The sequence below is a fragment of the Symphodus melops genome (assembly GCF_947650265.1).
Source record: "Symphodus melops genome assembly, chromosome: 8".
NCBI classification, from domain to species: Eukaryota; Metazoa; Chordata; class Actinopteri; order Labriformes; family Labridae; genus Symphodus; species Symphodus melops.
The window spans coordinates 26,479,445-26,505,738 of NC_136698.1; the positions used below are offsets into that span (position 1 = coordinate 26,479,445).

Genomic DNA, 26,294 nt, shown 5'->3' on the forward strand with positions numbered 1-26,294 from the left:
CATTTGACTTATTTTCCACACTGAGTGATGTGAAGTCTTTGTCAAGGATTTGAACTTTGTTGGGACTCAAATAATCACAAAACTCAAAATCAATACAAAAAACCAGGATTACAACTTTCACAAAAATAGGATTTATTGAAAGGAAATGTTTTATTGTCTCCTACAACAAATGTCACTAATTAAACGTTATCTGCAGTTTTATTTTTGTTATTTCCAAGTTGCGTTGTGTTCTCAAAATAAAACGACCCACAACAGAGCTTTAATCCCCAACGTACTTTTATTGTTCCATTTATGAACTGAACATTTCCATTCGAGCTCGTGTGTGATTTTTAACCACGCGATTAAATTCTACAGCAGAATGAGTCGAGATGAAACATAATCTACGCAGTCGTGTTAATCTGCTAAATCCTTTTTAAGATGACTACTGGTCCAATTCTTTGTCCACGACTCTGGAGTGCATCAGGAGGAATCAAAGAAGAAAGAGCTCGACAGAAAGGTTAAGACGCTGTTCTGATTCCTATGTCTGTATCAGCAGTGAACTGAGCATGAAGGTAAGGTAGCACAGGTGTTACTAAAACCTTTAGTGGGTGTGTATGCGGATTATACCGAGCTGCCATGACGATGTTTTGTGGTGCGTTCTACGATATGTTCGTGATAAATGGATCGACTAAACAGCAAGGGGAGAAGACTTGTGTAAATCAGTGATAGATACGACAGGAAACTGAAAGTACTTGGTCTTTTTAGATTTTTGAAATGTTCAACACCCCCCCCCCCCCCCCAAAAAAAAAAAACACCAACCAGAATTTACATATTTATACACTTCAAATCTGTTATCACCCCTTTACCTTTTCTTTTCTGAATCTGTATCTCCTTTTTAATATAGATGGAAACGTAAATAACAGGAGCAAAATGTACTGTTTCATCATACTGAAACAAGTGACACAAAATACAGCAACCGGTATTCCCAGGATAAAGTGCAATAAAAAAAGAGAGGAGACAGTTTAGGAGAGCGTCGCTCAGCAGGGTCACTCTCCGGAGCGACAGCAGGCCCTGAAGCCACACTGCAGGTTCTGGCAGCCGCTAGCTGTGTCTGCATGAGGACCTGCAGAGAACACATCACACGGGAGTCACACTCTGAACTGCACCAGGCCGGACAATCAAAAACAACATGAGGGGATTTAAGAGGTGAAGTCAAGGATATATGTGTGACTTCAATCAGCAATATTTCTAAAGGCCAGCAGGGGGCGACGTCAGAGGGTGAAATAAGAAGTCGTGTTTTTAAAAGCATTTCCTCTTGCTTGATTTACTAAGTTGGTAAATATGTTCTGAAGTAGTTTATGGTCTCAATGTTAGTTTAAAATATTCTTTAATTCAGTGTGGTCTAAATTAAAGTCAATCAGATGTTAACACAGGCTATACATCAGGGATAACAACCTGTAATGACTTTCTATCAGAATGGAAAGAAAAAGTCTGGTTTTGCTTTTTGTCAATTTTCGTTATAAAGAAAAAAAAAAAGCAAAAATTAAAAACCAATAGGTGGCGCCTTTTTCTCTCTATGTCCACGTCTCCATATCCACTCTACGGAGGCTTCTACATACACACTCTATACCTACTTTAATCATATGAGGAGTAATGTGACATGAAAAATGAAGGCTTCTTACTGGCTACTGTGGTGCCGACTTACCTCCCACCTCAGTGCCATCGTCTGTGACTAACAGTGGAACATATGCTTTGCAGGTGAAGTTAGTAACATTATTGAAATATGAAACACAGTTCAGTTGATCTTCCATCAACGAGACGAGACGCCACACACGACAAACGGTGAGACTCGGGAATGTTACCGTTGATGTTGTCGCAGTAATAGAAGTGCTCGTCGTTGAGGGAAGGACAGGCTGACACCAGCTCCTGCAGCCCCGCTTCAGTGACGAAGAGGCAGCCGGACAGGTTGAGATGCTCCAGGACAGGAAGTCCTCCGCGCTGCGACAGGGCCCTGAGACACACACACACACACACACAGAGTGCAGCCTGATTACATGTTCACAAACATCATTATCTTAACCTGATCATACGTTGGTGTTAAACTGTAGCACTTTAATACACATTGCCAATCTCTCAAAATCATCATTCAAATGTTTTGGAACCAGCAGTTGTTATTGTAACATCTCCTTCCTGATTGAACTCACATTATTACAGTCTTTATAACCGAAGGCATAAAAAAAACTCTGTTTTATGACGCTGCATTGGAGAACACTTGTTCCTTAAACTGACTGGACTAAATGTATCCTGAAGTTTACATCTGCCTTCCTTTTAGATCCAGTGTCGTCTCCCCCTTCTGGATGTTATAAGCAGGAAGGTCACAGAGTGTCAGTAAGACATGGACGAACCTCTTTGTTAAGAAGGGGTTTTGTACTGAACTGAAGGGGAAAAAAGAAACCTAGGTCTTGACTGAACTGTGTCAATATTAGTGCCATTTAGATAAAAGAGATGCAAATGCTGATTGACAGGTGGAAAAACAAACCATCAACCAGTGATGTCATGGTGGGAAGATAAGACTCCCTTCCACTCTCCGTCTGATTGAGCCAGATAAATAAAACATCTCCAAACATCTCCGAACCAAACGGTGTGTGTGTGAGAAGGAGACGGGCAATCCAAGTTGGCTGCTCATGAAAACACTCCTTTGTGTTCCTGTGCCAAGCTCAGTTCATGTCATTCTGTCTTTAATGGTTTGAGATGTCTGTTTACTCTCTCTCTCTCTCTCTGCCTGTGATTGCAAAGATTTGATATTTCTCTGTTTTGAAAATGTTTGTATAAACATTTGTAAACCACTTATCTTAGAATAAAATTGTTTTTATGTTAATTAGAAAAAAAACAAAACAAGGCATGATCTTTACCTCAATCCCAAATCTGTGACTTGATAACATCCAGAGAGGCTGAGAAACCTCAGTGAGCGTCTTTCCTCTGACTGCTCAGTCCTTTTCTCACACTGCAGCCCCCCCACTGAGGAGCATTTAGTCCGAAATCCTGCAGTGCTGCTTCTGAATGTGCTCGATTCACCCTGAGGCCCAGTAAAAGTCCTGAGGGCCATGTCGCTCGTGCAGCAGGTGGAATGACCACAAAATATTTCCCCAGACATGGAAAACTGCTGATGCAAATAAGAGGCGTTAGAGCTAGTCCTGTGCCCGCGCCTCCTGCTCCTCCTGCAGCAGCACGAGCCTCCTCCAAGCTGGCTCTCTACAAAGCTTCCTTCTGCACGAAGAGCTATTCCACTGTGACGGCTCCACTCGGCCGCGTCTTCAATATCAGCGAGGTCCGAGGAGTCCAGGACCCACACCCGCGTGGGGGTGCTGGCGGCACCCCAGCGGCTGGTCCCCTGCTTGAAGACGAGAGCCTGGCGCTTCCGCACCACTGGACGCAGGCCCTTCTCCTCCATGAACGCGATGGGTATTGGGGAACTTTTCAGGAGCTTAGCTCGATTTTTGCCCGAACAGGAGGAAGGTGCGCGGTCACCCAGTCCGACAGACAGCTTCTTCAGAGCGTGATCAGTAAGCTTCTCACAGCCGGACAGATCCAGGTGCTCCAGAGAGAGACACGCTCCCGGGGATAACCAGCTGAAAGAGGGAGGAGAGTAGAGAGGGGTTTTCAGTAAACAAAAGGAGCTGATGAGGCTCAATAACTGACCGATATTTGAGTTATCATTTTTATCATTAACCTGTCAAATGCAGAATCTGTGACATCCGTCTGGGTCAGGTCCAGGTGAGTGATATTTGGGCAGAAACTGAGGATCTGGCGAACCTGAAAAGAAGTTAAAGTTGAGCGGTTAAAGACTCGTCACCGTGTTCAATTCCAACGTAAAACAAACAATGTTCTGCTCTGACCATTTTACTGGAGACTGTCGAGCTGTAGGCCAGAACGATGGACTTGACAGACGGACCCACAGCTGGCAGCAGGTTCTGAATAATCCCATTCAGGAGCTTCTTCTCACGCTGAGCCGTGCTGATTGCCAGGGAGCTCTGCTTCTGGCCCGACACGTCTGAAGAGAAGACAAGAGAACGCAATTCAACTCAGAGAAGATACTTCTCACTTTCTGACTTTACAAAAGGGTTCCATGATTTAAGCACTTTGTTATCAGCATAAGAAACTGTTAACAGAAGACCAATGAAAACATGGTTTTTTATTCTGTTTTAAGGGCACAAACTTACTTTTTGTGGAAGGTAAAAGTGTTTTAAACTAGCATATTTTTTTCTATTTAATTTGCTTCTTCCTAAGTGCTGCGGTTATTAAAAATTACTTTAGACAAAATCTCACCAGACTCATCAACATCTGCATCCTCGTCCCATTCCTGGTAGGCCCGACCTTCTTTCTGACGACTCTTCACCCACTCCTCATCTGGCTCCTGATCCAGATCCTCAGGGGGGCCACTATAATAATCCCCTACATCAGAGACAGAAATATGCATCAGCCCTGTACATAAACAACATACCTAATGCATTCATTTTGGTTTTTCAGTGAAGGAAATCATGTCTTAAATAAGCAGCTACTGGCCGCCTACCTCGGGCCCAGTGCACAGGGTACAGGTGCCTCCACAGAGAGCCGGTCTTGGCCAGCTCAGACCAGGAGCTGCACACCTGACTGCAGCGACACAGATCTGCAGGGCTGAGATAGTGGAACAGTCGGAGCATGATCTCTGTAGGAAGCTGGGAGATGTGGGTGGAGGAGTTTCGGTTCTTCTCGAGTTCTGAGGGAGAATCAACATTTGAAACTATGACACAAATATGTTACTAATGGCATTTTAGCTATTTAACATGCGCACTCTCACTAACCATAATCGCTCTTCTCATGGTCGGCATATTTAAAGGCTTTTTGCAGCTCCTCAGCCTGGCTCCATAGGCTGAAACCTTTCAGCACCTCGGCAGCACAGTCCCTTTGCTGCTGGCTGCAGTGTTGAGCTATCACCTGCTTCTTGATGTCCTTGAGCTCCTCATAGGTGAAGTACTGCATAAGCATAGGCTGAAACACCTGCAACAAATCTCCTCAGGTTATTAAAAGCTGGATACAGGACAGCTTACTTGGAAGAAAACAAACAAGTTTTTAAAAGTTTTCTATTGTTGCTATGGCCGTGTTGTTTTCTGTGAAGTCCTTCCCATTTTAAGGACTTAATAAATGGCACGTATTTATTCAGAGAGAAACGTGTATGTTTTATTCTTCTGCATGTCCAGCACATGTTAAAAAAAATTGACAATAAAGACGACTTTGATAACTAAAGAAAAGATTAGTGAACATCTTGTACCTCTTCCTCTTCCTTCATGTGCGGCAGAAAGTCTTGTGTGAAAGCTTCCAGTCTCTCCTTCAGCTGCTGGGCATAGTTAAGCTGCTCATATTCACTCTAAAAACACAACAAGGGTTAGTTCTTTCAGTCACATAAAACATCGACATTTGAGACTTCTATTACTGCGACAACATCCGAACCATCCAGCAGTTCAGTCTTTTTAATAACGTCTCAGAGCAGACTTTATTTTAAACTGCTAGTTTCTTGGAAATGGCCACAATGACTAAAAACATTTTCATAAACACTATTCTGCCCCCTGTGACATTTTCTAAATAATTTCCAAGTATAGACACATATTCAGACAAAACCTCCTTTTCTTGTGACAGTGTGCAGCATCAAATCCAAAAACAAACAAAATGTGCCTTTGTCTTTTACAAACTGACGAGGCAGAGCGGAAGTTAAGATTTACACAATCGCCTCATTCTGGAAAAGCCCTTTTTATGGGCGGGTTAAGAAGGAACAAAAAAAAAATCTGTTGTTAACCAGAGCACAAAAACAGCCCTGCCCTTATTAAACAACTCAGCCCTCTTTTGAATAAGCTGTAACTCCAAATAATACAGTGATTTCTGGCTTTCATTTTAATGCCGTCAATTTCAGAGATTCAAAACAGTAATTCTGTTCTTGCAGTAAAATGCTGACGTTGTTCAAAGTCCTCTTTGTTGGAGTAAAATAATAGTTACGTTAATGACAGTGTTACTCAACAGTTGGCATGAAGTATCAGCTGACCTCTGCACAACTCAAATGTTTTAGGCCATGCTAGAGAGATGACAAATTATAGAGAGTGTGTGAATGTTTACCTTCACACTGTGCAGGCCTTTCTCAAAGAGGGACAACATCTCAGAGAGTTTGTTGTCAGAGTGCACATTGTACACAGTGCAGCAGCGCTGCTCCAGCAGGCCGATGATGTACTCGTTCTCGATCTGTTCATGCATCTTGAACTCTTTAAAGGTGGCGCACAGGGACTGAAGAAACGAGCGGAAATCATTGTTGTTGGAGAAGTTGGTTTTTGACAGCTGTGGGGGAAAAAAATACAAAACTCATCAAGCATTTTAATGATACGTCATTTGTGTTTAAATAAATGCCAGGACATAAATATGAACAGGTGCACTTCCTCATTGCAATTATTCTTTTGAAGAATTATTATGCAAAAAAAACTGAGTGCGACATCAAGACAGCTAACATCTCCCTTACATAATCTAGAGAGTTACATCTGAGCTATTCTGAGATGTGCTTGGATTTTACGTAAAAATAAATCAGTAAATAAAAAAAACTCTGAAAATAACTGCTGAAATGAACGGTGGGTGGAAACATTGAAACAAGGAGAAAGATACTTAAAGCGTGTTACATAACAACAAGCGATATTGCCTGTTAGTTGAGCTAGCTAGACCAGTTAGCAAGTTTTAGCTGGACATATAATAATAGGTTGTTGAAACTTTACCACCATAAACCCGGTGCATTCTTTAATGCAGATTCTGACTTTTATTATTTTTTAAAGTGATCACAAGTCAAAGCACAGAGCTTTCCAGCGGTCCAAAAGAAGAAAAAACCGTTTCAGCCACAGGCTAGCTAGCATGCTAGCTGACGTGCTAACTGTCGTTCATTCGCTCGTTGGACCGTCCTCGTCAAAATGTTTCTTTCTTTGCGCTCAAAATGAACAACCGAAATGTATTTAGACAAACCTTCTCGCAATATAGGCCCACCAGCTGCTTCATTCGCCAATGTGGGCCTGTAAAAACATCCACCTCGTCCGGAAAGGGAGCCATATTCACACACAATACTATCTACAGTGAAGCTGAGTGCGTCATCTCCACAGACAGCGATACAGACAGGGAGCGAGTGACGTCACTACATGTTATAAGGCTCTATTGTTTTTATTATTATTATTATTTACAGACTGCAGTCTATGTCCGGTCTCAACAGTATAAACCTTATCATTTTATTTTAATCAAAAAAGTCGTATTCATATATTCACGGAGCCCTTAAGTCCCGAAAAGTTAAACAAATATTTTAAGTTTTTTTTTTATTCTCCACTGTTATTATTTACAGACTGCAGTCTATGGCCGGTCTCAACAGTAAAAGCTTATCATTTTATTTTAATTTAAAAGCACAAGTTATATTCATATATTCACGAAGCCGCTGACGTCCCGAAAAGTTTTTTATTATTATTTTCTCATGATTTCTCATAATTATCTCAACATAAAGACAAGCGTAAGTTGAGGGCAAAAGAAAACACTACTAAATTACTACGATATTAATAATTGTCATTGGAAAAATACACTCTATCAGTAAATGTCCCCTTATGTTGTAGTTTTCTTAACATCCATATTTCATATTCAGTATTTTTTTAAATCAATAACATTTATCAAACTAGCAAGATATCATATAGCACTGTTTTTTTCTACAGTTTAAAAATACTTAAAGAGTTAATAAAAGCAAACAAAATACAGTGTTTTTGGTGGCTTCAGTTCAAATCCGCGGTTGGCTTGTGGTTGCTATGGAAAATGTCCATAGCAACAGCCTTACTGGGGTGGAGACCAGCGCTGTCACTCACTCAAAATGACAAGCAGCTGAGTAAACCAATCCACGATCGAGGAATAAGTCGGTGGCCAATCAAAATGCATCAAAAAACGGGACCTTGTAGTTAGATAGAGAGCGCGAGGACAGTAGCATGAAGCAGAGGCACTGAGAGACAGCGGCGAAAAGACTAATGGTAAGCTTGGACTTAGCCCACTAATGTTATCTAAATACTGCCAACAAGTTGACTGTATATGTGATGTTGCCCAGTCTACTCATAGGACATATAGTTTTTTGTCTTTTTTTTATCGGCCCATCATCTTTATCCAGCGACTATGTAACGGTAACGTTAGCTGTCTTAGCTACAATCTGTTGTGTGTTGTTGTCTCAGCAGCATCATAGCCCGTCTGTCTGCTGTCACTAATTGACCTGACATTACCCTATATTTACAGTTTTTTTTGACAACCACGATGACCGAAGTTAAAACGAGTGGATGACAATATTGCATTTTACTAAACTACCACGATTAATAAACCCTTTTATTTGATCTAAACCGGGTTAATGTTCTCCGTCGTCTCCCTGCAGAACCAGCATGAGGATCCAGCCATTTCAATAACATGGACAAGTACGAAAAGGTGAAGAAGATAGGGGAAGGGTCATTTGGAAGGGCTGTCCTTGTCAAATCCAAAGAGGATGGACACCAATATGTCATCAAGGAGATTGGCATATCTGGAGTAAGCTGCCATGCATTATTATTTATCACATTTGATGTTTGTTGTTGTTGTGAACCCATTTTCCCCTATTTCTATCTGTCACATTTTCACCTTGTTCTTTATTCAGATGTCAAGTAAAGAGAGGCAGGAGTCTCGTAAAGAAGTTGCAGTCCTTGCCAACATGAGTCATCCCAACATTGTGCAGTATAAGGAGTCTTTTGAAGGTAAATTCACAAAAACACAGACGTATGTAAGGTGTATTTCAGGATGTCCTGATGTGTCTTTTCTTTTTAGAGGGGGGTTGTCTGTATATTGTGATGGACTACTGTGAGGGCGGAGACCTCTTCAAGAAGATCAACTCTCAAAAAGGAGTGTTGTTCTCAGAAGAGCAAGTAAGTTACTTACTCTGTGAGGAAATCAATGATATCTGGACTATTCCTGCAAGATGTAATGTTGGAGCAATTCAATTAGGTTTGGGATGTAGTTCACTAGTAGTTGGGTGATGTTGTTTATTTGATTACTTTACATGTTTTTATTAATTTTTTTTAGATGTTGGTTATTAAATTAGGTTCAGTTAAGGACTCACTAGTCAACAAGTAGTGAGTTGTAGAGAATCAGTGAAATCAGAGAGTTGTATCATCCTCACAAGGATGTTTTTACAGTCTGTCATGGAAGAGACAAACTTTGGAACTGATCCTTTAAACAGTACTTGTGTTTTTTGGTAAAAGCTTCCTTCTTTCTTACACCTTTCAGAAATATATTTTCAAACCACCTATAAATAATTGTGAAAGTCAGTATAGCAGTGTGTGTAGTGTAACCACCACAGACTACTCAACTGTATCTCCTGTTATCATGTAATGTGAGTTCACCCACCTTTTTCCTTTCTTAGATCCTGAATTGGTTTGTGCAGATTTGTCTGGCCCTGAAGCACGTACACGATCGCAAAATCCTCCACAGGGACATCAAATCCCAGGTATTCCTTCAAGCAGCACCAGAATGATGAGGTTGTTATTAGCCATCTGTTGTGCTACTTGCATGTCTTTCCATCATGTCTCTGCAGAACATATTTTTGACGAAAGATGGGACTGTGCAGCTTGGAGACTTTGGAATTGCAAGAGTGCTGAACAGGTAATCTGACTAGATCTGTGGATCTTTTGTAAGCTAAGAATTTGAATTTTTAAAGGCATAGTACGATTCCCTTCCTCTTCTGATTTTCAGCACTGTGGAGCTGGCCAGAACTTGTATAGGAACACCATATTACTTATCCCCCGAGATCTGTGAAAATAAACCCTACAACAACAAAAGGTACGCACATGACGTTGAGGAAAACTAAAATATGAGTCTCGTTTGTGGTGTAATTTTTTCAGGCAATAAGTTGATACAATCCATCCAAACAACATGTGAAACATGCAGGATGAAGTATCATGTCTTCTCTTTTATTGAGTGAACCTGCCTGTCTGTAGCTACAGCAGGAAGCAAGTATTGATTTCCTCTTTAACTTCGTGAAGTCGACATGTAATCTAATCCGCTTTGCTATCAATGTATCCATCTATGTTTGTTCAGTGGAGTCTTTTTTTCCCCCCAGCAACTGTGATGCTTTTATTAAAGTAACGATAAAGAGAGGAAATGTGACTGTTGATAAATTATTTTCTGAACGTAATCCTACCCCGAGAACTCATCCCTGCCTCTCCGTTTGTGTCTCCTCTCCTCTCACTTTCCCTCCCTCTGCAGTGATATTTGGGCCCTAGGGTGTGTCCTATATGAAATGTGCACTCTTAAGCATGCAGTAAGTACTCTGTGTGTGTGTGAGCTGTTTACTCTTTTATGCAGATTTGATGTTTTCTTATGCAGCATTGCAATGCTCTCTCACATACTGAGTTGGTATTTTTTCCCCATGAATACTTTTGTAATAACTGCGTACAAACTCAGCGACCACTTTAATGTGTCCTCGTACATCACAGAAGCTTCGTTTCGTGTGTGTTATACCCTGTTGATCCTCTTGGCTTTTATGTTTGTGCTTCTGTGACTGTTCGGATCCTGTTTGTGATGTTGTCAGACAGTTTTTAAAAACAATTCGAGTCTGTTAGTGGCAAAAAACAAGCACTTTTAGCGACCGTGCTGTAGCTTGGTAGGACACCTTTTACCCACATACAGTAGGTGCTGGCTGAGGTTTACATTGTTTGACTCATGGTATGTTAAACTCTTCTTTATTCCATGATGCCGTTTCATTGCCGTCAGTGATTTTCTCTTGTGTTCATGTGTCCCCAGTTCGAGGCTGGAAACATGAAGAATTTAGTTCTGAAGATCATCCGGGGATCGTACCCTCCTGTGTCCGTCCACTACTCCCAAGATCTGCGCTCTCTCTTGGCACAGCTGTTTAAACGCAACCCTCGAGAGAGGCCCTCCGTCAGCAGCATACTGGAAAAACCTTTCCTCACCTGTAGGATAGAGAGGTTCCTTACGCCACAGGTACAGCACAGTTGTCTCTGCTGCAGAGTGTTCTGGGTAATTTGTGTTCAGTTTAAAAAAATATATTGATTTTATTTTTTCTCCTCCTGATTCCAGATCATTGCTCAGGAATTCCATCACACTTTTCTACACAAGCAGCCTAAAGTGGGTGCAGTGCAGGGGCCACCAGGTGGGTAAAGAGGAGACGTATGTGGAAACGGGGCGCATGCAACAGAACAAACTTTACCTTGATGATGTTTCAAACAACAGCGAGAGCACATTGTCTCTTTACCACTTTCTGAGGCTCTCTGCAATATTTAAAACTTCTGGCCAAATATAAAACAATATGGACTTTTATGGATGACAATATTGGATTTTTTTTTTTTTTTTTTAATTTGTTGACATTGTAAAGACGAAATCACCGATTTTATTTAACGAACAAAATGCTATAAATTTTCTTTCATCTTTAATTCTCTACCTCATAAAGTGATAAACAGTGTAACCAAGGCCTCTATATGTGGAAGGAGAATGACCTCATTAGCTTCACTTGGCGTTTCTTATTTAATGTTTCTATTTAATCACAATGTTTCAACCAGACGTCTTCTTCAGGTGATGTTTTTTTTATTTATTTTTTTCTGATTAATTGTTGCTGAAAGCAGGCCAGAGATCCAAAAACATTAGGTATATTTTAATGGCATGGCCTAATTAGCTATGGATACAAGTCAGTAAAACCACATTGAAAAAATCTGCAAAACAAAACCAAAAGTTTTATTTGTTGCTTTTTATTTTTATTTACAAATTGGCTGGGGTTTTTTTTGTTGTTGTTTTTTGTGTGTGTGGCCAGCCAAGCGATCTGCCCCTGGCTCCATACCACTCACCCCAGCACTGAAGATTACCAAACCAGCCTGCAAATACGGAGTGCCTTTAGCTGCGAGGAAGGTGCCAGAAGCAGCCAAAAAGCAGGCAGACAGGAAACCAGCTGTGAAGCATAAACCGGTTTGTGGATCCTTCACTTTTTGACCTTTTTGCTGGATTTGATGGTGTGCTCGTAGTCGGTCACGTTAGAGGCCTCTCCCATTTGTCTGTGTGAGTCTGTGCTGCTTATATCATCTGAACCCCAGTGTTGTATGTTGCTCAGGCCCCTCTCCCAGCAGCCCCCCAGAGAAGAGTGAGTCAAGTGGAGGAAGAGAGGAAAAAACACGAGGTACAGCTGAGAGAGCCACAGCAATTGAATTTACTCTCAGATTTTTCTTCCTGCATTTCTCTTCCCATTTATTTAAACGTGGAGGCCTCTATCTTACGGCAGTTTTCTCCTATTGCTCCCTCTCATAACGCTTAAACCCTGGATGCATTCATTCACCACTCCTGTCTCATGCAGAGCGTTGTGTCTCACTTCTCTCTTATCTGTTTATTAAACTGTCCGTGCTCTCCTGCCTGCACAGTGACTGAGCAGTCCTGCTGTCTCCTTTATCAACGCTGCTATCTGTTGTTTTTTGTGTGTTTTTTTCATTGAGCTTCTTTTCCCTCCTGTTTCAGGAAGGCATGAGGAAGAAGAGGATGGAGCTGATTGAGAAGGAGAGAAAACAGAGAGAGCAGGTGTGTGAAGTATTTAATACAGATAAAAAGTTTCTTATAGAAGTTAAGTTTTGATATTTTTACCAATCTGTGTTACCCTCAGATGGTCCTGTTGAAAGCAGAGCAAATGAAGAGATTTGAAAAGGAAAAGGTGGGTGTGACGTTTCCTCTTTGACGGTAAGATATCATTCACATAAACGGCAAGAAGCAAACTCTCAAATGTTTCCATGAGGGGGAAATGAATGCTATATGCTAAATAAGCAAACTCTCAGATCCCACAGAAACTGGTGCAGCCCAAACAAACAACAACAACAACACAGCCCAAACAAAACAAACAAGCAAAACCAATCTGACACTTGAACAAAACAAACATGAAATAAATCGAATTATTAGGACGTCTTCAGTATTCATCAATTCAAAACATTTTCAGCCCCCCCCACCCCATGGACACCTGGTTTTGTCCCACCCAGGACACCGGCCAGGACCCAAGTGTGTCGGACACTCCCACCTGGCCTTGCGCTTGACTTTTTTTTTCTTTTTTTTTTTTGTTTGTTTTTGTTTTAAATACTTCCTACTTTTTCTTTTGGTTATCTAAAAATCAGAATTTTTGTATTTTTTTGGACTATAATTGTAAAAATTAGTTAAGAGAGTGTATTGAAGTTGTCCCTACATTAAGCTGTACATGTAGAGAAAATATCTCCTCACCAGTATTGCTCCACTAAAAAAAACAAATGCATGAGTCTAATTTTTGTCATTTAGTCGATACATGGCTAAGTTTAGACATTATATGTTTTTAAGTAGTAATGAAAATATAAAGATAAGTAATGCATTTCCCTCACACACAAACTTTTACTTTGAAAAGGGGATTTTATTTATTTTAATTCACTCATTATAAAGATGTTCTGCTGACTGCACTGATGTGTTAAAGAGAGCCAGTGAACTTAATGTCTCCCAATAAAACTGAATATGAACCTGTGATCTATAACAGATAAATCGTATAAACCAGGCCAGAGAACAAGGCTGGAAGCATGTCCTGAGCTCGAGTGGAGGCAGCAGCCCAGAGAGGAAGGTAAGAGACGATCTGACACACGAGTGTGAGTGTGTGGTCATTATAGCATGAAACCACTTTCTTCTTCTTTTTCTTCTGTCAGTGCTTTGTTGGCGTTGGAAAGAGGGCTGTGCCAAGTGCTGCTCAGGCTCCAGCTGTGAGTGTCGTGCCGTATGAACACTTCCACGCCGCTATGGACCAAATGTCAAAAGCACAGCCTAAAGTGGTCAGCAGGGACGGATCCTCCGCAGGACCAGGCAGTCCCAGCCGGTCAGTAGGATAATGTCTTTAGTTTCCTCTGTGGTGGAGACGTGTTGAATATTTCATCTAACAGCATTCTCTCTGTGTGTGTGTGTAAGAAGAGTACCGCTTGCTGCTGGCCCGGTGCTGCCCAATGGCCCGTCCAGACCCCTCCATCCTGACGTAATCAGAAGGGAACTACAGAGGCTGCAGCACGTTTCTAAACAGTCTCACATCAGCAGGTCAGTGACTTGGAGTGAAACTCGACCTCCTGCTCCTCTCACACAGGGAAAGTTATTACGAGTATTAATGAGCGTCTGTTCTTCAGGCAGCGACTGCAGATGGGTCCTGGACGGGCCCATCAGGTCGAGGAGTTTTTGCAGCGAAAGAGAGAAGCAATGCTCAACAAAGTCCGTGCTGAAGGACAGCTGGTACGTAGAGTAACGTTCAAACATGCGGAGTATTTAATCACATTAATAACTGGACCATCCTGAACATACTGACCGCTCCGTGCACCTGCAGAGACGATGCATTTTGATCAAATATAACAAAACGAGAAGCTCCTTTTTAGCTTTCTCTATCTACACTTTTTTTTTTTTAAACAAACAGGAAGAGCCTGCTGTCCTCCTATATAGCCAAATCAAAGCTAACCGTTTGAGAAGAGAATTGGTGGAGTAACCAAACTCAAGACAAATGAGTTCATTTTGTATTAGATGAAGAGATTTGAGCCTCAAATGAGACACTCATGCTTTTAACCCCTTAGTGACTAACTTTTAAATTTAGTTTAAAACAACATTTGGTACGAATTGGCACATTTTTGGCCCCTCCCTGTTTTTAGATTTACTCTGTTCTCTCTCTTGCTAGAGGGGCCTAAAGATCTTCACTTTTGTCAGGCCCTGTGTTTGGTCGCGCTCTCTGTTTTTCTTCTTTGTCAACATCAGTGAAAGTTGGTCTTAAGGACTCTCCCCAGAAAAGCTTTTTCCATTAATCATTATGTAATCCTAATCGGTGAGTGGGACCACTCTTAAGTTGCACTAGCAGGTCTGGGGCGTGTAATGGGACTTAGAGTGCGGCCTCTCTTCGCTTTCAGAGTGTGTTGTAGCCGTTCTTTTAAACTGAAATACAGTGCATTCATTAATTATCAGCACACGTTATTTCAGAGCCCCAAGAGAAGCCGACCTTCAAACAGTCAGCGCAGCATTAGCACGTGCTAACTCCTGTTGGTTTATTTATGTCTCACCCACTTTTTGCTGACGTGTGGTTATTCAACTAATCTTAATGCAGGACTGTCGACCATGCAACTGTACCTCCCGGCTCTAGCTCATGATGTTGTGCTCGTTAGATGTGAGGGGGTTTCTCCCCCCCCCCCCCACACACACACACACACACACACGTCTAAAATGTGATTACATTGAACGGTAAACAGGGCACTCGGCAAAACCTGGCAGCTCTCTATGGAAGTCGTGCCGCTTCGATTCGGTGCAGGAGGCCCAAAGCCAACAAGGAGGAGGAGGTAGGAGCCCAGGGCCTCTCACTCCACCTCACTCACAGCACGTCTGGCTTGGCTGGTCGTCCCTCATACGTTTGCACAAAACTCCCTTTGACACTCCCATAATTCCCCCCAGCATCCCCCGCCCAGTCTGTGTGGTTTTCCCAGTGTCCAGTCGAAGCCCTTCTGTTGTTTATTTTACCTCCCGATAAAAACTGTTGTTGTTGTTCATAATGTCCCATTTCAAATAAGTTCACCATTTTTATTTTGAGTTGTGTATTGCAGCTTTTTATTTGCTTTGAATCGAGTACATAACCATGAATGAAATGTGTTGTTTTAGCTTTGGCTGAATTGCTGATGTGTAACATACCAACATCATTCTGTGCTGTGAGTTAAACTGTCTGTACCATATGTTTCTCTCTGTGACTCCAGGTATCAGAGCTGTGTGTGTGTGTGTGTGTGTGTGTCACTATTTCACGTCTCTGTATTTGTTCTCAGGAGTACTTGTCGAGGCTGAGGCAGATCCGTTTGCAGAACTTCAATGAGCGTCAGCAGATCAAAGCCCGACTCCGAGGAGAGAAGGTGCGATCCTCTTCTCTGCTTCGGATTTATTCTGAACGAAGCTTTCACCCGATGTCTTCGTTTTGTTTTGTTTTTTCTCTCTGACGTTTTGTCCACCGGCGACGTGTGTTTCAGTACGACAGTGACGGATCTGACAGCCAGGAGTCGAATGAGGAGGCGGAGCTCAGGAGAAAGAAGATCGAGGCCTTGAAGGTGATGATTAAACGTTTCACAATCTGCAACAGTGAGCTGATGAAAAGAACTTCAAACATGATGTCACTTCATCTTCTCACAGTCTGAGAAGTGGCTGTGGATCACTTCAGGCTTCTTTAGCGTAATGAGCTTACAGATGGAGTTTGCACTGTATCTCACCCCCACACTTACCTGGCAGCACACGCATAGAAAATCACACCTGGCTGTTATTGTCTCGTCTTTAACAGATAGAAGCCTCACTGTAGTCAGACTATGTGGGCTTTGATAGCACCTGCCTTTCACAGGCGTGGATTGTTATTTTAAAGACCCCTACAGAGTGGACTTGTAGGGTCACCGCTAACCTTCCTGTTGCGTTGCTGCCTTCACATCCAGTAGACTCCATCGACGACGAAAAAGCCATTTAACTTCACTGAATACGGGATCAGCTGGTCAAATGATGCCTCAACTCGTTGGTTTGGTTTTTGTTGTTTATGTTGAAGACACAATAAGACTTAGTGACACACGAACACAAACCTCGTGGCTTTCAGGAGCGCAGTGACCTCTACGAAAATAAAAAATCTATTTTGCATTTACTTTAGTGAAGGGGCTTTTTTCCCATGCTATGCTAAGCAATAAGAAATCTTTTAGCACCGTCATTTAGGTATCGGACCAATCTGTCTTAAAAAATGATAACATGGCATGGTAGCAACGATGAGCTGCAACTGGGTGGATGTCTTATTTTGATATCTCAAAAACAGCCACATCCCTTTTCTTCCTCACGTGTTCAATATGACAGGCTCAAGCAAATGCCCGTGCTGCTGTGCTGAAAGAGCAACTGGAGAAGAAGAGGAGAGAAGCGCATGAGAGCGAAAAGAGAGCGTGGGAGGAGCACGTAAGCGCCGCCATCGTTTGCTCCACTCTGACACTCACTCTCAGGCGGGAGAGTTACCTGCTCTCACTGCAGCCTTGGTTTAAGTTAACATCTAATCCCGGGCTATTGTGTGTTGTTGAAGCTTGCAGTTCGGGGGGTGAAGGCTGGCATGGCGGCAGGAAGTGCAGCCGTGACAGCAGAAACAGCATCATCTACCTCTGAGGTTCCTCTCCCTCAGCCAGGTCACTCTCAGCCGGACACACCTCTCAAAGCTCCAGCCCTGCCTGAGACCAAGCCCTCCATCCAGGCCATATCCATGACTGCTGCCCTGAAGAATGTTGGAGCTGTCAGTAAACATCTGCACACTTTATAATCCTCCTCGTCTTCAAATGAGTTTTGCAGCCGTGTCAATTATAACTTTTTTTTTTTTTTTTTTTTTTTTTTGGTAGATGTCTCCTCTCAAAGAAAACCAGCCTGAACAAGAGCCTGCATCTGCCATTCAGGTGAGTGTATGACATGTTAGTCATCATTCATTAAAGTGTCAAAGTCCAATTTTGCAAAGTATTACATTTAACGTTTATTTCAACAGAGTGAGAAAAAACAGATCCTGCGCAGACTTAACCAGAACCTAAAAGCTCAGATCCCGGTGGAGGAGTTGGACGAGTCGCCTGCACAGCCTGCAGAGCCTGCAGAGCCAAGTCCTGCTCCCCAACAGAACCAGTCCAACACAGAGAGCCGGCCCTCCTCATCAAACGCAGACAGAAAGAAGTGGGACGCCGCAGAACTACCCGTACTTCCTGTGGCTCAGCAAACCTTCGAGGAAACCTGCGTCACAAGTAGCAGTGAGTCGAGCGTCTCGCAAGATGACGACCAAAGTCCCATGAATTAATGCGTTTTAAATATACGGTTCTTTTTAAAAAGGGTTTTGAAGAAACTGAAAATGTTTGAACACAATTTTCTCATCAGCCATCTCAGTATCTCCAGACGATGGGCTGTCTGCTGGAGACAGGAAGAAGTGGGAGGCAGGAGTTCCACTTGTCCTCTCTGTAGCCCGACAGACTCTGGAGGAGACGTGCATCCCGACCATCGGTGAGTAAAAAAACCCTGCACATTTCCTGATATCCAATCTGCGGGGAAAACATAAAAAAATCCCACCTCTCTTCTGTCTGTGTCCCTCTGTTTGTGTTTGTATTGATGCAGAGCAAACGATGGGCGAAGTGATACAGATGGGCGTGCTCCACGAAGACGCGGCTCGAAAGATGTGGCGAGCGAGTCCAGACTCTCAGGTGCTGCGAGTGCTCCAGGAGGCGGAGCTTCAGCCTCTCACTCAGCAGCTGGAGAACGTCTCCATCTCAGAGGAGCCCGCCGGTAGCCCTGGTAGGTGTTCATGGAAACACACCAACTCAACACAAACAACACAAAACAGGCAGAGGACAAGTACGGTGGCCCATAAGTGAGGATTGAGTTTTGTTTAAGTCTTTATTTTTGTTTTGAAGGAAAAGGCTACCAAACATCTGTTAGTGTTTTGTTTTGTTTTTTCCACCCAAGCAGGCTATACCCACCTGGAACTTTTCATTTAAAGTGACACAGCAAAAGATCATGAAAAAAAATAAAAATAAAGTTGTAATAAGTTAAACAGAATGATGTGGAAGCGAAGCATCCATACAAGCCCATGAAGAATATCTGTCTTGTTAATTTAGTGGAAAATGTCCAATAAAATGTTCTTTTGTTTCATGCAAAAAAATGTCTCACACACACACACACACACACACACACAGTTTATCTGCAAACAGCAGAGTGTGTTTGTATGCAGTCGTCTACTGTTTGTGTGTTTTTAGTTTATCATCACATCACACCTTGGTATGAAGTCTATAAATCGTCATTTTTACACGTTTACTGTCGTGTGCTGTTTTAATAGCTTTTCAATGACTTTGTTGTGTTTGCAGAAAAACCTTTCCAGAAAGCAGCAGGCCCGATTGGGGAGAAACCGAAAGAAGCTCCGCCTCCTACGCTGACGCCGCGTGCTGTGGACGACGGCCGAGATGCTCAGAAGCAGAGTGTCGCCCCCGCTGAGGCCTCGCAGCAGGAAGTGTCTGTGGACGGTGCAGGAGACAGAGTGACGCTGCCGCCCAGCCGTACTGAGCCTCAGGGTCAGTCCCACACTCAGCCTTTATTCAACTCAAAAAAAAAAAAGATGCACTTAAAAATGAGATGCAGAAACATCCAGTCTGTCCTGATCTCTTCCAGATCCAGCAGACCTGGAGTATCTGGTTTTGGAAGAAACGCCTAAACAGGCCCTGCATCCACCCACTGGTGTGCAGCAGGCGTGGGCAAAGGAAGTCCCTCCTCATCCACTGTGTGTATTCGTCTTTCTATCCATTTATATTATTAGTCCTCTCCCAAAAACATAAGCAACACTTAGATCACAGTTTTCTCACCTTTATTAGTTTATTATCTTTGATGTTCTTCACTTATTTAGGTTGACTCATTTCTAAAGATCTATCAGGAGAGTGACAGCACGAGTTTCTTTATTACATTATATAACCCAAACAACAGGCAACAAGTGCAAAATGAGCTCAGACACGTTTTTTTAAGGTTTGCCTTTGATACATGCATGAACACCAGTAAGTCTTTTTTACATGGTTACGTTTTCTGGCTCTGCCGTCCAACAGACTCAAAAAACTGTTCACTTAAAAAAACAACAAAAACAAACAAACAAGAATTTTGATCCTAATAAAGTTGTGCTCTTTATTCCAAGACAACACATAAAATCCACTGAGCGTCAGCTGCAGATAGGCAAGAAAATGCTTCACTGTATTTAAAAACATGCCGGGGATGTCTGTAAAGATAAAGTGTGATTTCCTGATAGGCCACCAGAGGGCGCCACAAGACCAGCAGCCACTAAGGAGTCTGAGAAGAGTGCAGAGAAACCAGCCGCGTCATCTGGTGAGCTGAACCCTCAGTGAGTAACAAGCACCTATTTTCCTCGTTGTACCTTAATTAGACCCCCCCCCCCTGCCTCCACCCCCTCCCCAGGTTCAGCACCGTGTGAGGAGCCCCTCTTTACGAAGATGTGTTCCCCGGCCCACCGACGCGCCGCTGCCCTCGCCATGCTCTCAGCTCAGTCCTCCATGGATGAGTCCTCGTCCTCTCTGGCCTCTCGCTCGCGCTCCGTCTCGCCTCTGCGCTCCAAACACCACGACGCCCTCCTCATCGGCCTCTCCACCGGCATGTTCGACAGCAACAACCCCAAGGTGCTTACTCCTCACAAATAAACACACTTTGCTGTACGAGTCAAAACACTCGTACGTTAGGAAAGGATTATTTGTGGTTAAATGAAACAACACAAATCGAACTACGACCTCATTTAATTGATCCGTATAGAGGGAAGAACAGCAGCAGGGGTTTCAGACCTGTTCTTATGCCTGGTGAGATGTTGGGGCGTGTGAGGTATTTTTAGTCGGACTTCAGTCTTTTTTATTAATGAGTTGGTCTGGAATAGAGCCAGAGCCATTAATCACATGCTCTGTACCTGCAGTCGCTGTGATAGGACAGAGTGGAGCATCCATCAACCTATATCTTTCCCAACCTTCATCAGGGACACTGAGATCTGCAGAGCCTGGCTCTCCATCGCTCCACACAGAGCGAGCGCCACAGAATATGTAACGGAGCGAATATGCCCGTGTGTTTGTTTGAAGCAACAGGCGTTTTCCATTTCCGTTCCCCTGGTAGATTTAAAAAGTCTTCGATTTAACACGAATGTTAAATTAGACCCACTGATGAGATCTTGGCCTTCACTTCAGTTTTTACTCATGTACGGTCAGTTATTGACATGTGAGAAAAGAAGGCACTCATCTTACCCGTCTGCTGTCGGCAGGCGCTGAAACGCAGAGGGAGAGGTTTTCCCCTCCTGTAAGAATATTAATGACACACTCTAGTTTAGTGTTGGACTAATCATGGCTCGTTTTGTCTTCCACTCAAGTGTTCTCTTAAAAATATGTTGAGAAGACAACTTTGCTTGACTGCTCAGAAGCAAAACACTACAAAAGGAGTTTCGTTAGGGTTTGATTGCTTCAGGCTTTTATTCTGAAAGGGCCTTAAAATAAATGGATATCCCAGAGAGAGCCTTGTCCTCTGTCTCTCCTTAGAAATGATCCGACTCTGAACACGTATGTTGCTCTGCCCGAGCCTCATGAGAAATATTGTCTTTCCGTCAGATGCTTCGGACCTGCTCTCTCCCAGACCTCAGCCGTCTGTTCAGCCCGCAGCAGGACTCTGCAGTGACCAGTGGCACCAGTGTTCCTCACAACAACGACCTGGAAATCGAGGACCTGGAAGAGGCCGCAAAAGATGATGAGCAGTCAGAGCCTGAAGAGTAAGAATATCCCAGATTTAAAAAAATAAATAAATAAATAAAATAAAAAAAAAGATGCACTCCCTTTAACGCAGGTGGTTTTGTGATGACTGTGTTTCCTGCTCTCTAGTGCATATGAGGATGAAGACCTGCAAGACATCCGGGCCTCCATGGAGAGACTGCTGCAGGAAGAAGGAGACCTGCTGAGGAGCTCTGCGGAGGTCGGCGCCGGTGACTTTAACGGAAACCCTCCGGAGAGTGAAGACCACGAGCTGTTCAGCAGGATCGCAGCCGAGCTCAATCAGGAGAACAATCAGATGACTGTGGATGAGGATGAGGATGACGAAGAGGAGGAGGAGGATGAAGACGAGGAAGAGGAGGAGGACTCTAACGGGAGTCCTGGAGATGAAGAAGCAGGAGATCTGCTTTCAAACGGCGTGGGAGAGGAAAACCACTGTCATCACAGCCAGCTCAATGAGGAGTGGCATTCAGGTACCAATAAGTAACTTTACATTTCTGTATTTACAATCAGCACGAGTCTTTTTTTTTTTTTAATTTAACTTGTGCTGTAACGCCAGCACTTATAAGTCTTGCACACGACCTCAGCTCGTGAAAGAAAACTCATCTTAAATGAATATTTTATGACCAGTGATTAATGCTTTTTAATAAGTGGTCATGACATTAATGAAGCATCATCAGAGCGATGGAGCCGCTAAAGTGGGAAATCAGTCATTTAGGTTCAGAACATGTTTTTATTTATTTTATTTTTAAGGTTTAAAAAGTGAAATAGCTCCAGTAGATAACTGGCAATGCCTGAAACTTTCTCCGCAAGGTCAATGTGCTCAAACCAAACCCCTCCTCTTACCTATTATCACCTCTGACTTCCTCACGTTTCTTTTGCATGTGGATCCTTTTTTTTTTGTGACTTTTTATTATTTTCTAGTTGTTGTTTTTTTAAAGGTGGGCTCAGATCCAACACGGCAGAAAGACTTAAATAAACTGACCGTTCAAGCCGTGGCTGTTAAAAGAGCGACACATCAGTTGTGTTTAGTGGCCCGTCTCTTCACTGATCCTTGATTGGAAGAAATTTGAGATCAATATTCATATAAAGGAAAAAAAATAAAAATCTTTCTGTCAAAATGTAGAATTTACAAACTCTAACTTTGTCTAGACGCTCACGGGGCTGCAGGCTGATCTCCTCTCTGATTGGCTATTACCGGTTGAACATCGAGCCGATCAGACGGTGTTGTGGGCGGGACATTTTGTGAGACAGACGCAGCTAATTCATTTCATTAACGATCAGTAAAATAAAACAGCAATACTGATAATCAGCTAAATGATGAATAATCAGCTCGACCCAAAAAACGACGTCCCGTCTGCATGTAGCTTGACTGTGAGATGTGATGAGACGCTGCTGCTCCACAGACGGCAGCGCAGAGGAGCACGGCGTGGAGGCTGCGCATCACGACAGCATCTTCAGCCGTCTGGAGGAGCTGCGCTTCAACCTGGAGCAGCAGATGGGCTTCGAGAAGTTCATCGAAGCCTACAATAAGATCAAGGTAAAAAAAAAAACGGTTCACGCCGGGAACTGCTCGATCATAAGACGGATTAAATAGATGTTTGTTTGTTTGTGTCGGTGGGGTGTTCAAGGCTATACATGAAGATGAAGATGAGAATATTGACCTGGGCTCCAGTTTGGTCCTCAGCATTTTGGGAACAGAGCATCAACATCTGTATCCCAACATCCTGCATCTGGTTATGGCAGACGGAGCTTATCAAGAAGGTGAGTGATGAACATTTCATCCTTCTCACCGCGTGTCTGAAAAAGCATGACGCACTTTGATTTCATTTTAGAAACAACCCGTCTCCTCTTTTTACTCCGTTGATCGTACAGAGTGATGTGAATGTTATTGTGTCCCCTTTTTGTTTTTCCTCGTCATCACTTGGTGCTGAAGTGTCTCGACGTGCTTTTTCACATTCACTCGGGTGGCGGACAGAAGATACGAGGAGGTGGGAGTGTTTCTGTCGAGTTTGACAGGATGGGAGCAGTCTTCAGATAAACTCTCTTTTTGATACCTGCTTTTATTTTCTATTTTTATTCCCTTTCCTGTTGGAGGGAAGAAAAAAAATAAATAAAGAGGGATGCAAAATGTCACACGTCTCCCTCGAGGCTCCATCTGAGATCTGTGAGAGGCGAAGTTTACAGCTCTCAGCCGGAAATGACACCCGATCGAGTTCTGAACGATGTGCGCTTCATCTTCTTCTGTCTCGTCTGTTCTGCACCGGTTTGTGCTTTTCTGTTTACATGTGAATCGTGTCTGTTTCTATTGTTTTTATTGATTGACTGTACGGAGAGGAGGCAGCTTAATGTCTGCAGACACATTTACTCAAAGTGTATCATTCTCTGCACGCTGGCACTTCCTGATTAGCACGGTGGAGTAAACTAGAAGCTGATTGGAGGACTGTTAGATCCTTGAAGATGTCAGCTACCTGATGGTGGCGCTGTACATGGCTAATACAAATGATTTGCAGTTAATCCATTGGCTACATGAGTTTGCCAAGTTTTCATGGCAGCGGATAATAAAGCAGTTTGTTTATTTCTTAAACTCCTGAGCTGAGCTGAGCTGACGTCCTCTGAGTGTGTGTCTCTGCACGGTGATGACGATACAATGTGGGATAAACAGAAGTTTATTCTTCATGTTGAACACAATGCTGCTGCTGCTGCTGTTTGCAAACATGTTTCTTCTAAATCTTAAACATCGCCTGTTTCAGCAGCAGTGAATCTGAAGGTTGCTCCATCGAGTTCATGCGGCGGCATCATCAATGCATGTTCTCCTTCTGAGTGGGAGAGCGGAGCTTTTTCAAACGTGATCACTTTCAGGATGTTTGTTCTGCTCACATAATGACACACCAAGTCGACACTGTGTGTGTGTGTGTGTGCGTGTGTGTGTGTGTGTCCCATTAACTTTTCTTTTCTTTTTTTTTTTTAAACGTTTGTGATCGTTGATGCATCACTGACTTACTCTCTCCCTCTTCTTCCTCTTCTTTCAGATAACGATGAATAACGTTCTCGTGCGACGTGTTGCAGCTGCTGGCAGCTTTGACAATCTGCTGGCTGTCTGATGTCTTCCCCCCATGATGCACCTCACTGGCAGAAGGAACTATGCATGAAGAGCGGCGGCCTCGCATCTCACAGTGTTTCAGGCACACCTGCATGATGAAGTAGTTCACTCAAGGCTGCAATTCTTACTTTTCCCTGTCGTCACCTGGCGCTCCTCTTTCTCTGCAGCGTTCATTCAGAAGTGCATTATCATACTCGTGTTCTTATTAACCAAAGTTGACTGCGGTGACGTGTCACATGTTCATAGCAATGTTTGTCTGTGATTGGATGAAACGCATTGTTTATGTTGAGGAGCAGCGTTGTTAGTTTTGTTGCTGGTTTAGTGAGGGTCCACGTTTTATTTTGGCGGGCATAGCTCTGGTCCTCTCAGGTGCTCTCTTTGTGATGGTCACATCCTCTCGGCTGTAACGGCTTTAAAAAAACAAACAAACAAACACACTATGATTTACTCAGAACCAGTTCAACCTCCTTTTTCTTACGACTCTTTTCACCAAACAAGACGTCAAATCGAATCCTTTTACAGATTTCTTACTGCTCCAGCTAAACCAGATTTTAAAACCTATATGTCAGAAAGCACTTTGTCGTCATGGTACTGTAGCGAGGCTGGGATTAGGACACGAGTGGTTAGTGGAGAGAGTTTTACTGATGATGTAAGCAATGATAACAATCATTCATATTTGATTGGTACATCTTTATATTAAATAAAGAACTTTTTTTAAAGAGCTTTAAGGCATGTTTGATTTGTTCTCTTAAACTGGATTTATTTATCTCACAGGTCATCGTCGATCTATATGCAGTTTTCCATCCTCGGCCCTTCCTCCGACCCCTCACCCTTCTGTCAGCAGGATTTGTTTCTAGTTTCATCCCTGAGGAATAATAAAACATGAGGCTCCAGTGAGCCTCGAACACCATGTGTGATTTAGAGACACAGGAGGAGGAGACGGTGTGTTTCCTTTCACTTTGAGCATGACGAAGTTATTGAAAGAAGAAGCCTTCTCAGTAATGACGCCCATTTGGTAAATTTGCACTTTTGATTTAATACTTTGCTCCTTTTATTTTTCTATATTAATCCAAGTCTGTCGTGATTTTGCACAAGGATTTTCTGTTGATTTTAGCGCCCCCTGTGGACACAGCAGGACCTCATGCCTTTGAGGGTGTGTGCAAGTTGAGTTTGTTTTGACTGCGGTGACGGGTCATGATTTCTGTGTGGACAGAAGGCAAGTCACATTTTATTTCTACAGTATCTGACCTTCTTTTACAGCGGTGCAACAACAAAACCAACAAAACCATTCAAAGTGATCAAAAGCATCGTGACATTTTGAAAATCACTCAAACAAACCAGCAAAAATCTGAGAATATTTGCTTGAAAATATTGTTAAAAATGTCCAGCAAAACCTTATTTTCACCTGTTCTTACGTCATCAACACCAGAGACGTTTGATCAGATGAGACCTGAAGGGGTATCCCTAAAATTATTTATTTTTCTATGTAAAGTTTGATGTGAACTGCAACTTTGCCAAGAACCACACAGCTGTGTGCGTATTCTCTCCTGTATGTTGGTCACTGTGTGTGTGTGCGTGCGTGTGTGTGTGTGAGGGGGTTGTCTTTCAGGAACAACATTTAAAGTGGTCACACAGCAGAGCATCATTATATATTCATGCTGCATGGTGGCGTTGTGTTTGTTTGTGTTTCCGTTTAGTGATTCTGTTTTATGTCCTGCTATGACGCTTCATTATGCATGCGTGTTTGTTTTATCTCAGTGGTGCTTTGCATCAGAGGCATCAGAGGCATGCAGTACATGAAGGTGGGCAGCGGATAAGAGCACGTGGGCTTCTACAAATGA

General features: G+C 42.9%; 2 protein-coding genes across 4 annotated transcripts; one reads left to right on the plus strand and one right to left on the minus strand.

The window, feature by feature from the left end:
* Positions 1–108: 108 nt before the first annotated feature.
* Positions 109–7,164, minus strand: fbxl5 (F-box and leucine-rich repeat protein 5). The gene is made up of 11 exons (XM_079350804.1): positions 7,006–7,164; positions 6,124–6,339; positions 5,288–5,383; positions 4,821–5,016; positions 4,550–4,735; positions 4,306–4,431; positions 3,876–4,030; positions 3,710–3,792; positions 2,892–3,608; positions 1,842–1,990; positions 109–1,102 (listed from the first exon to the last, which is right to left on the minus strand). Exons 1-11 carry the CDS (start codon positions 7,087–7,089, stop codon positions 1,026–1,028), a joined length of 2,085 nt encoding a protein of 694 aa, XP_079206930.1. The 5' UTR covers positions 7,090–7,164; the 3' UTR covers positions 109–1,025.
* Positions 7,165–7,831: 667 nt separating this feature from the next.
* On the plus strand, positions 7,832–25,172 carry nek1 (NIMA-related kinase 1). 3 transcript variants are annotated; one of them, XM_079350755.1, is made up of 35 exons: positions 7,832–8,036; positions 8,426–8,574; positions 8,681–8,777; positions 8,848–8,945; positions 9,443–9,526; positions 9,614–9,681; positions 9,772–9,858; positions 10,285–10,339; positions 10,822–11,022; positions 11,119–11,191; positions 11,846–11,997; positions 12,140–12,205; positions 12,538–12,597; positions 12,680–12,727; positions 13,565–13,645; positions 13,728–13,894; positions 13,984–14,106; positions 14,193–14,295; positions 15,852–15,935; positions 16,050–16,127; positions 16,903–16,998; positions 17,120–17,323; positions 17,427–17,480; positions 17,567–17,819; positions 17,944–18,066; positions 18,178–18,354; positions 18,924–19,127; positions 19,225–19,333; positions 19,847–19,923; positions 20,014–20,231; positions 21,195–21,352; positions 21,462–21,823; positions 22,757–22,890; positions 22,982–23,114; positions 24,383–25,172. In XM_079350755.1, the coding sequence occupies exons 2-35, from the start codon at positions 8,458–8,460 to the stop codon at positions 24,394–24,396; spliced, it is 4,158 nt and encodes a 1,385-aa protein (XP_079206881.1). In that variant the 5' UTR covers positions 7,832–8,036; positions 8,426–8,457; the 3' UTR covers positions 24,397–25,172. The 3 variants fall into 3 exon arrangements, with proteins under 3 accessions (XP_079206881.1, XP_079206883.1, XP_079206882.1); XM_079350757.1 differs by having other exon boundaries at positions 17,962–18,066; XM_079350756.1 differs by having other exon boundaries at positions 13,987–14,106.
* The last annotated feature ends 1,122 nt before the right edge of the window (positions 25,173–26,294 follow it).